Source organism: Natator depressus, chromosome 7, assembly GCF_965152275.1.
Source record: "Natator depressus isolate rNatDep1 chromosome 7, rNatDep2.hap1, whole genome shotgun sequence".
Taxonomy (NCBI): domain Eukaryota; kingdom Metazoa; phylum Chordata; order Testudines; family Cheloniidae; genus Natator; species Natator depressus.
The window spans coordinates 33,379,493-33,390,503 of NC_134240.1; the positions used below are offsets into that span (position 1 = coordinate 33,379,493).

General features: G+C 58.5%; 1 protein-coding gene across 10 annotated transcripts; it reads right to left on the reverse strand.

Annotated features, from left to right (window-relative positions):
- Positions 1–404: 404 nt before the first annotated feature.
- On the reverse strand, positions 405–10,974 carry B3GAT3 (beta-1,3-glucuronyltransferase 3). 10 transcript variants are annotated; one of them, XM_074958088.1, is made up of 6 exons: positions 10,810–10,970; positions 8,518–8,669; positions 7,701–7,878; positions 6,408–6,738; positions 1,465–1,755; positions 405–1,126 (listed from the first exon to the last, which is right to left on the reverse strand). In XM_074958088.1, exons 2-6 carry the CDS (start codon positions 8,651–8,653, stop codon positions 1,028–1,030), a joined length of 1,035 nt encoding a protein of 344 aa, XP_074814189.1. In that variant the 5' UTR covers positions 8,654–8,669; positions 10,810–10,970; the 3' UTR covers positions 405–1,027. The 10 variants fall into 10 exon arrangements, with proteins under 10 accessions (XP_074814189.1, XP_074814190.1, XP_074814182.1 ...); XM_074958089.1 differs by having other exon boundaries at positions 8,572–8,669; positions 10,810–10,967; XM_074958081.1 differs by lacking the exon at positions 10,810–10,970 and adding an exon at positions 10,024–10,309 and having other exon boundaries at positions 8,518–8,610.
- Positions 10,975–11,011: the final 37 nt, after the last annotated feature.

Sequence of the window (11,011 nt, forward strand, 5' to 3'; positions counted from 1 at the left end):
CTCATGCGGGGTGCCCCCCCTGGGCCAACACAGAGCCAGCCGAGCCTGTTGCTGAGGCCCTGGCCTGCCCTGGGCTGGGGCTGCTCTATGGGAAGGACATGGAGCAGCTCTTCATGTGATGGGGGGCAGAACCCCTCCCTTGGCCTGGCATGGAGAACCCCACCCTCCAAGAGTTTGCCCCATTGGGGGCCAAGGGGCTGTGGTCTCCTCATGGGGAGCACAAGGTTACAGGAGCCCCGTGCCATAAGGGCAGGACCTGCCCCTGGGAGAGACTCCACGCAGGCTCAGACTGGCCCCTGCACTGTCCTCTATGCCTGGGCAGCTCTGACCCTGCCTGCTGGGCATAACCACAGGGGCATGTGGGGCTGCGGGCCGAGGGGCAGAGAGACAGCCAGGATAGTGGGGGATGGGCACTTTATTGAGGATATAACATGCTTATTGCTGTAACAGCCACCACGTTCATGCAACAGCCACACACACAAAATGGACACACAGGGCTCCCTGAAGCTGGGGAGGGGATCCCAGCCCATTGCCGAGTGGGGTGGGTGTGGGGAGGAACATAATGTCACACTCACTCACAGCTCCACTGCCTTTAGGAGCCCTGCCCAGCAGGGCAGGACCAGAGCCGCCATCCTCAGACGCCATGCAGCGGGGCTAGGGTCCCCTAGATCTTCACACTGAGATGCTGGGCAGGGGGAAGAGGTCCTGGGGGGGGTTTCAATGGGAATAAATCCTGGAGCAGCTGCCTCTCTGGGGGCAGGGTCTGACTTCCAGGCAGTAGCAGCTCAGGATGTTGGGCTGGGGGGGGCTCCCTCAGCAGGGAGCAGCAGCACTGGAGATGCTGGGATAGAGGCTGCTCCGCCAGTGGGGTGGGGGCTGAGGGCAGGGCCCCGAACGTCACAATAAATAAAGCAGTCTGGGGCGTTCAGTCCCCAAGTCCATTGCTCTGGCAGCCGCCCTGATCCTGTCCTGGGTTCTGGGCCAGCTCCCCAAACGGGCCTCCCTGTACCATGGCTCCAGGTGCCACTCACACCTCGATGCTTGGGTCAGAGCCCAGGCCCTGCTTCTGCAGCAGCTCCTCCTGCTTCATTTTGGGCTTCTCCGACCGCGTGTGCCAGACCAGAACCTGCAATGGAGGAGTGCAGGACAGAGGTGGGGTCCAGAGAGATCCCCCCAGACTGTGCCCCTCCCCCAACCAGCACCCCCAGCCAGTCACCACAGCTGGGGGACTGAAGACACCTGGGACCATCCTGCTTAGAGGCAAAATTTCACATTCCCCACTCCCAGCCCGGAATAGAACCCAGGAGTCCTGACCTCCTGCCCTAACCCACTCGACCTACTGCGCTCCCAGCACCATGGATAGAACCCAGGAGTCTTGACCCCCTGCCCTAACCACTCGACCCACTGCGCTCCCAACACCACGGATAAAACCCAGGAGTCCTGGCTCCCAGCCCCGCTCCTCACCTTAGTGCAGTTGTCAGCTCGGGGCTCCAGCTCTTCGATGGAGACCAGTGACTGCAGCAGGCTGCTCTCCAGGTAGCCACGCTCAGCCAGCAAGTCAAACCGGGCCTCGCGATTGGCCAGCAGCAGCTGCAGAGCAATAGCGAAGCCGGCCATGTCCATTGGGAAGGGCCGGTTGGGCTTCCAGGCTGTGTAGAAGCCCACCACCCTGCCCTTCTCCACCAGGGGGCGCTCGAAGCGCAGGCCACCCACCAGCCCCACAGGCCAAACTGAGACACGCTTGGTGGAGCGGATCTGTGGGGAAGAGAGAGGGGTGTCAGCAGCAGAAAGAGACCCCCACATGGAAGAGGCGAGACAAATGCCTTCCTGCTCCCCCCATCCCCTGCCTCCAGCGCCCAGCTATCCCCCCGTTCCCCATCATCCCACCCCGCCTCCAGCGGCCTGCCCCCCCCCCTTCCCCATCACCCCACCCCCTGCCTCCAGCGCCCTGCTGTGACAAAGTGGGAATTTTTTGTAATATTTTTATGACACCTCTAAGTGTCTCCGTTTCCCCTATACAGTGCATTGTTACCCAGTGGTGGCTGGGGGGGAACGTCAGACTGTTTGCTCTCAGGGCAGGCTAGGAGACAGAGGTGAGGATGTTGCTGTAGGGGTCTCAATCCCCACACTAGTGGAACACCTCAAAAGACACCAGATAAATCCAATTGTCTGGACATTGCTCCCTAGCAATCAACGACGCAGAAATCTATAGACTTCCACGCCTCTCAGCAGGAGGCGGGGGGGCTGAGCAATGTTCCCCCAGGTTGAGATCCAAGGACTGGAGAGATGGGGGGGGGGCGCAAGAGTGGGTGGCTGGAGGCAGCCAGGGCTCTCACCTGGAGTCTGACAGAGGAGATCAGATGGAGGATCAGTGAGAGCTTGCACCAAGGAGCTCACTACAGCTTGGCTGGGCCCTGGGCTAACCAGATTGGACTGTGCTTTAACATCTGTTCTCTGTGCTAACCCTAAGGACTCCCTATGGTGTGTTCCAGAGGACTAATAAACCCAAGTGTTTTGACAACACTGTGTGAGTGTCACTGCCAATGCTTGGCGAGGTGCATTAATCCCTGGGGAGTGTACTAGTCTCCACTGGGGGTCTGTCTCAGCTGGACTCACTGAATGGAGCTCACAATGTGAAGCAGGAGTGCCGGAGGCCCAGAGGTCCAGTTTCACGAGGCGGGGAAGCCATGTGTCTTACACTGCCTCCAGGGGGTCTGGCACACTGAAGGGGTTCCTGCTAGAGACTCTTCCTAAACTGAGACCGTATCACCGACCTTGTGGATCCATGACAGGTGGTGTTAGCGGTGGGATGCTGAATGCACCGGTAGCATTTTGCAATAAGTGACTTGCAGCAGTAAAACAAGGATAGTTAAATGGTCTGTAACCAGCTCCCCAAGACAGGCAATGCAAATGTGTGCCGGCAAAGAGGGCTAAGCGTTGGGAAGCTCAACAAGGGGCAGCTGATTGCATGGCTGGAGAAGGATGATCGCTCCAAGAAGCAGGTTCCAGATCCAAGGGTGTGAGTGTGAAAAAGGCAGCAACAGGGCAGCCTCAAGACCTGGCTCCCCGTGCAGCAGTGGTCTTTGCGACCTGGTTCCCCACTGATAGATCTGAAGTGGTGGGACTTGGCACTGAGAGTGAAGGCGCTAGCAGATTGTTCCCACTCAGCTCCAGTCAGTTGACTGGGAGAAGCAAGGAGGAAGAACCCGCAGAAGGAGCGAAAGCAGGAACCGGATATGGAGAAGCAGAGGGGCACGTGGGGAAAGATGCTGATTCCGCAGGGATCATAGATACCAAATTGTTGCCCTAGTTTACGGGGCGGGGATATTGATGCCTGTCTCGCTGCCTTTGAAAAGGCTTGCGATTTGAACCAGGTTGACCCTGCAGACTGGCTCCGCTGTCTCATCCCTTACTCAGGCCCACAGCTATAGAGACGTTCAGCCACATGGATGGAGCTGATACTGGGGACTATGAACAGTTCAGAAAGGCTCTACTGCTTACGTTTGAATTGACACCTGGGGCTTATAGGGAGGTTTCGGGGTGCGCAAAAGACCCAGGGTGTGACCTACATGGAAGCCACCACCCTGATGGGAGAATACCTCCACAAGTGGGGTAAGAGTGCAGGGACATTACACGGGAGGATTGGTATAACCTGGGTGGGTTGGAGGAACTCTGAGATTTGTCCTCACAAGCTTAAAATGTGTCTAGCGCACAGGGAACTGAAGGATCTGCATAGCACAGGTCAGCTGGCCGATGAGTTTGTGGATGGTAGGTCTGGGTATGAAGAGAGACCCAAAGGGGACTGGGCTAAGCATGGGTCCTGGGAAAGGGAAGCAGTGGAGGCACCCCAGGAGTGGGACTCGGGTAAACCTAACGTGGGGGAGCAGCCATGTGGACAGACCTCCTCCAAGGGACCTCTGAGACGCGAGATGTAATATCTGTAGGAAAACAGGACAGAAGTGGGCACTATGGCCAAGGCTTGATGAAATAGAGTTTACTGCATCACTTTGCCCAACCAAGAAGGCTGCCTTGTAGCTCAGGCTCTGAGCGGGAGCCACACAGCCAACTCCTCGGGGGCAACAGGGGTGGTGACAGATGGGCTCCTGATCCAGGCACTGTACACGTGTCCTGTGGCACTCTGCTGGGCTCAGACTCATGGGATCCCCAGTGGGAGCAGAAGGTGCTGGTTACTGGGAAGATGTTCCCGCGGTAGAGAGATTCTGGGACAGAGAGCCCTTGTCAGAGCACATGTACAACCCATCACATGCTGAAAGGCTGTGTCAGCTGGGTTAAGGTTCCTTTTGTCTAGCTCTGACTCCTGTGCAGACCCAGGAGGACTCGGGGTGGCTGGTCTCCAGGATATCAGCTCTGACATCCTTCTGGGGACTGACTATATCTCCTTAAGACAAAATTCCGCTCGTTTCTGTACCAGCCCAGGATTTGAACCACCCGAGTGGACAGGCTCAGACTGGAGGTGTCAGTGAAAATGCAAATAGCTTGGCTGGCAGGGAGCAGGAGGGTTTTCCCCCCTTGCTTGCAACACAAAGTAATGGCTGTTAGCTCAGGACACCTTTCTGTCTGTAACCATAAAGCCAGATCTGAGTGGGGCAGGGGAATGGCCACAGCCAGCTACACATGGGAGATGTGAGTCATACTGGCTCAGGCGAAACTTCCCTGGTGCCTGATGCTGTGACCAAGGGAGCAAGCTCCCAGCCTGCCCTCGCTGGGAAAGTAGAGGCAGAGTGGAGCCCTGTGGCAGCTGAAATCCCAGCTGAGTGTGGGCAGACACAGGCAGGGCAGGGGGATGGCCAAACAGGTTTGCCCTGGCCACGGGGAGAGAAGCCCCAGTGAAGGGGCCGCTTCTGGTAACAGACACCTGATCAGAGGATGGCCCTGGTCACATGCGTTCTCTTAACCAAGAGAGCCTGAATCACAGCCCACCAGGAGCAGGGGGTGAGAGGACGGTCCTGGGGGTAAAGGCAACAGACTGACCCCAAGTGGGGAGAGACGCTTCTTGCATCACACAGCGCTGGGGTTGAGACACACCAATGTGCAGGAGCCTCTTGCATGCCTGCCTCACCAGACCCTGGGACACCACAGCCCCAGGGATATGACTGGGTGAAGACCAAATGATCCAGGGGTCATTTCCTACCCCAACCTAGGATAAGGACACCCCTGGCTGCAGCCAAGCTGACACTTGGAGGACAGGGGCTCATTGCCCTCCTCACTCCCCAGCCAATGAGGGGGTCGAGGGAGTGGCCGGACCCCACCCCAGTTTCAAACTCAAGGTTTTGGGTTAAAACAGGGCGCGGGGCTGCACCCTGCTGGCGCCATCTAACAGACCAGACCTAAGAAAGGATGGGAAAGTGCTTGGAACGGCGTATTGGAAACTATAAATTGGACTGAATGGCAACGGTGCTATAAGAATCTCGAGAGTGCCGGGTGGGACAGCTACCAAGGAGAAGGGGAAGATGCTGTAGTATCTCTGGATAACATTTGTGGGTTCGAACTTCCCCAGGTGACTGGTTTAAGTGACCCTGCTCAGCTTGGTCTCAAAGAGGGAAGAGATGTGACAAAGTGGGAATTTTTGGTAATATTTTAATGAAGCTTGTGTGCGCCTCAGTTTCCCCTATATGTTACATTGTTACCCAGTGGTGGTGGGGAGAGGGGCGGGGCAGGACTGTTTGGCCTTGGGGCAGGCTAGGAGACAGAGGTGTGGGTGTCACCTAACTGTCTGGGCCTTAGAAGTAGAGCCTGTGAAAAGACAATGGCAAATCCAATTGCCCGGACATCGATACCTGGTAACCAAGTGGCCCAGAGAACTATAGACTTCCCTGCCTCCCAACAGGGGGGCTGATCTCAGATCCAGACTGAAGAGATATGTGGGGAGTCAGAGGAGATCAGACAGAGGGCCAGAGAGAGCTTGAACTAAGGGGCTCAGTACAGCTTGGCTGGACCTTGGGCTAACCAGATTGGACTGTGCTTTGACATGTGTTCTCTGTGCTAACCTAAGGACTCCCTATGGTGTGCTCCAGAGAACTAACACTGTGTGAGTGTCATTGAAATGCTTGGCGAGGTGCATTGATCCCTGGGGAGTGTACCAGTCTCCATCGGGGTGTCTCAGTTGGACTCGGTGAACGAAACTCATGGTGTGAAGCAGGAGTGCTGGAGGCTCTAAGGAACAGGTTCAGGAGGCAGTGAAACCGTGTGGCTCATGCTTGCTCCAGGGTGAGACCCTAGCGGGGCCGGCACACTGAAGGGGTTCCTCCTAGAGACTGTTCCAGAGTTGGGCCCGAAGCACCGATCACGTGGATCTGTGACACCTGCCACCCCCACTTCCCCAGTCACCCCGCACATCACACCTCCGCACTGCCCCACTCCTTCCCCCCGAAGCGCACAGCACCCACCTCATCGAAGAGGCGCAGGCTGTAGGTGTTGTCGTCATCGGCAAAGTAGACCACGCCCTCCTCACTGAGCTCCCGGTTCTCCCGCAGCCACTGCAGGGCCAGGTTACGCTGCTCCACACCACGGGGCTTCAGCCAGTTGGGGTCGCTCTCCTTGCGCTTGTGCTCCTTGGGTGTCTCCGTGTGCAGGTGGGTGAAGCGCAGGCCGCTCTGGGCCAGCAGCTCTGACACCAGCTGGGTCTTCACTGGGGAGTCCTCTACCACGATCCAGTGGAAGTTCTTCACGTGCAGAAAGGTCTGCGAGATGCGCACCAGCTCAGCCTTCTGCACCAGCCTGCGGGAGGAGAAACAACAGAGAGATGCACAAGCTCAGCCTGGTGAGGAGTGGGAAACAATAGAGAAATATGCCAGCTGGGGAGGAAGGGGGAAACAATAGAGAAATATGCCAGCTGGGGAGGAAGGGGGAAACAACAGAGGAATGCACCAGCTTGGCCAGGAGAACAAGGGGGCAACAATAAAGGGGGAGAAGCCAGAGAGAAGCACAACAGCTGGAGAAGGTGGTGGTGTGAGAGAAACCAGGACATGCAGCAGCCTTCAGGGAAAGGGTGATGAGGCAGACTGGGGTGGGCAAGGGGGAGCAGGCAGTGGAGTTAGACTGTTCCTCCCAACAGAGATGAAGCAGTCGGGTTCCAAGGAGCACCTCTTGGGGATCGAAATATCCATTTCTGGAGTTGCCAGTGCTCGGCACTAGAGAAATCTCAGCTCCTCTGGCGCAAATGGGTTTAATACCAGCTCTATCTGCTGGAGGGATATTCTTCCCCTCAGCCATGTCTTACCCCAGCAAGGCAATGGTAACTGCAGGTGTGTAAACCCATGCTCATGATCTCATCTGGTGAGGATGGGAGGAGGCAGGACAGTTAGATCCTGGGCAAAATGGCTTAGTAGGTTCTGCAGAGGTTGCTTCCCTAGCTGTTTGGGAGCAAGTGGAGTGTTTCCATAAACACTGATTGGTGTTGGCCAGGGGGAGAAGGGCCTTTTTCAGCCTCCTGGCTGCTAACACTGCAGCAGAGCCGGCTGGTGGGTTCCATGGGAGCCACAGGACCCTAACCTGCTACCTGCAGGCGCCTGCTCTCCTTGCGGCTGGGTTTCAGGCTGCTGAATCCAGCACTGGAGTCATTTCTGTTCCTAGCACATGGAGACTCTTCCCATCCCCAGCAGAGCCCCCCAATCTCCCCAAGCCCAGCCTATTCCCAGCATGGCCAAGCCCCCTGCAGCTCCCCCAGCAGGAGCTCCCACCTGGCATAGGTGGGTGTAATGGCGTAGATGATTGGCAGTGCCTGTCCCTCCAGCTCTGGGCCCCTTCCTCGTGCCTGCAGCCGCTTCACCTCACTCAGCAGCTGGGAGATCTTCTTGTCCTTGCCATGCATGAGGTCACTGGCCGATCTCAGGTGTTGGGAGCAGTCACAGGGCTGCCCTGGAGCCAGGCAGAGGAGGAGGCAGACAAGTCAGAGAAGGGAGACCCTCTGGGTCGCAGCTAGCCCACCCCTCCCTAGGGGAAGACTGGGCCCAACCGCGTGGTCCCCTGAGTGTTCATGCCTGACTTGAAATCCGCTGAGTAATGGTGTTCCCAGTCCTTCTTTATCTCCCTACTGGGGAGCAGCGGGGCTCCCAGACAGATCCATTCTCAACAGGGAGCTGCATGGCACCCGATCTCCCCTGGGGACGATTCCCCAGCTGGACCCAGCCCTGGTCAGGGAACAACCAGGCTCCCATCCCTTCTCCCAAACCAGCATGCTCCCTCCTAATCCACCCTCTGAGCCTCAAGTATTCCTGTGACTCTCCGAGTTTCCTGAGACAGGGTCTGTGCTCTTCCCTCCAGTCCAAGCCCTGACCCCACACCTCTGACTGAACTCCTGGCTCTTTATGCAGACACCCAGTGGAGCTGGGGCAGGGGCTAGCACCCAGTAGGACACAGGCTGGCACTGGTACCCAGATAGGGTCCCCTCTCTGTCTGGCTGTCTCACTAGGGGGAGAGAGGACGTTCAGGGGTCAGTGACTGTTCGTACTGTGCTCTGGTGGGGATCGAGAACAGCTCCTGGCCGAGCCCACAAACCTGCTCTGAGTTCAGCCCCAGCACCACAGCTGTTGTGCTCAGCCCAGCACTCACCCAGCTGCAGCAACGCGTACATGAGCCCAATCACCGACACTAGGAAGTAAATGACAAACACATTCTTCAGCTTCACCTTCATGGTGCGACTCTGGCCCCTGGGGAGATGGGGAAGGAGTGGCTGGTTATGGGGGTGTCCTGCTGCAGCACCCCCCGCCTCCGAACTGCTATGATGAGCACATCCAGGAAATGCTGGGCACATGGACACGCACCTCTAGCACTGCAGTCCCCATCTCTGTACCATGGCCATCCTGGACTTCCTGCACCTGTCACCACTGGGAATGTCTGCAGGTGGGGCTTTCACCAGGTTTCTTGGTAGCCCCTGGCATGACTGGGCCCCCAGCCCTCACAGGAGCCTTCAGTTCAGGCTGGGCAATGCAGCAGGAAGTGGATAAGGATTTGGAGCCATGTAAATCTCAGCCCCACCATAACCACTGTGCCCACTGTGGGGAAAGGGGGACATGGCACCTTCCCCAGGGAAATCACATCCCGGGATGGGGGGGGGGAGATGGGGGATGTGCCACCGTCCCCCGGGATGGGGAGGGTATAACCCCATAATGAGGGAGATTGCGCTACAGGAATGGGGGGCAAACATGGCACTGTCCCTGGAAGACTGCGCCACAGGGATGGGGGGACATGGCACCATCCCTGGGGAGATTGCGCCACGGGGATGGGAAGGACGTGCCACCATCCCTGGGGAGATTGCGCCACGCGGATAGGGGGCAGGGCGGACATAGCACCATCCCTGGGGAGATTGCGCCACGCGGATGGGGGGCAGGGCGGACAGGCACCATCCCTGGGGAGATTGCACCACGGGGATGGGGGGGGAACATGGCACTGTCCCTGAGGACATCACGCCACAGGGATAGAGTGGACAGGGGTGAGATGGAGTGGGAATTTTCTGTAATATTTTGTATGAATAGTGTGTGCATGCCTCAGTTTCCCCTGCATGCTGCATTGTTAAGTAGGTGCTGGGAAAAGGTTGTTTACTCTCTGCCCAGGTGTGACTGATGCTGTCAGGGGCATGGGGCCCATACCCCTGGAGAGTCCAAGAAGACAATGGTCACTCCATTGCCCAGACATTTGGTACCTAGCAACTAAGGACCAGGGATGGCCCTCCCCTCCGCAGGAAGCCAACCATGTCTGTGGGGGAACAGGAACAGAGGACTGAGGAGGGGCCAGGTGGAGGGTTGTTAAGTGTGGGCTGCTGGAAGCTGGAGGCTCTCCTGAATGGGGACAAAAGAGGGGTCAGAATAAGGCTCTGGGCTGGCCAAGATGGACCATGCGGTAACTTTCTGTTCTCTGTGCTAAGCGCAAGACTAACAAACGCTTCTATTTTACAATGCTGGCTGAGTGCCCCCGCAGATATCTGAGGTGGGACATTGCTCCCTAAGATTGTACAAGTCTCCTGCGGGGGGTCCATCCCAGTTGGACTGGCTGACCGGCACTCACAGTGTGAAGCAAGGGTGCTGATGGACCAGAGGTCCAGCCTAGGAGATGGTGAAACCAAGTGGCTTATCCTGGAAGAAGAGTTGGGTCTGGCACGCTGCAGGGGTTTCCTCACAGAGGTTGTTCCAAAGCTTGGGCCATGGAACCAGACCTGTGGATCCAGGACAGGAGGCCTTGGCCCCATCCCTGGGAAGATCGCACTATGGGACAGGGAGGTGGAGATGTGGCACTGTCCCCGGGAGATGGCACCATGGAGACATGTGCAGTTGGACATGGGACATGACACCAACCCTGGGGAGATTACACCATGGGGACTGGGAGAATGTGGAACCATCCCAGGGAGATCCCGCCACAGGCATGGGGTGGGTAGGACATGGGACAGTTCCCGGGGAGATCGCACCACGGGGATGGGGGGGGGCGGCAGGGGACACGGCACCGTCCCGGGGAGATCGTACCACGGGGATGGGGGGGGCGGGGCGGCAGGGGACACGGCGCCGTCCCGGGGAGATCGCACCACGGGGATGGGGGGGGGGGCGGCGGCAGGGGACACGGCGCCGTCCCGGGGAGATCGCACCACGGGGATGGGGGGGGGCGGGGCGGCAGGGGACACGGCGCCGTCCCGGGGAGATCGCACCACGGGGATGGGGGGGGGCGGGGCGGCAGGGGACACGGCGCCGTCCCGGGGAGATCGCACCACTGGAGCAGGAACGTCCCATCGTTGCTATGGAGACCGCGCCATGGGGAGGGAACGTGCTGCCGTTGCCACGGAGACCGCGGCTGGTTACTCACCGCGCCGGCCCCGGGGGGTGGGGAGCGGGTCTCAGCGCCCAGCAGCCTCCTCCTCACCCAGCCCCGGCACTTCCGGTCCGGCCCCCTGTCTGCTCCGGGTCACACTCAGCATTGGGCCTTGCGGGTCTCCTTCGCCCCCAGCAACTCACTTCCGGTCGGGTCCTTCAGCAGCTCCCCCACTTCCGGCCACAATTGCAGGATC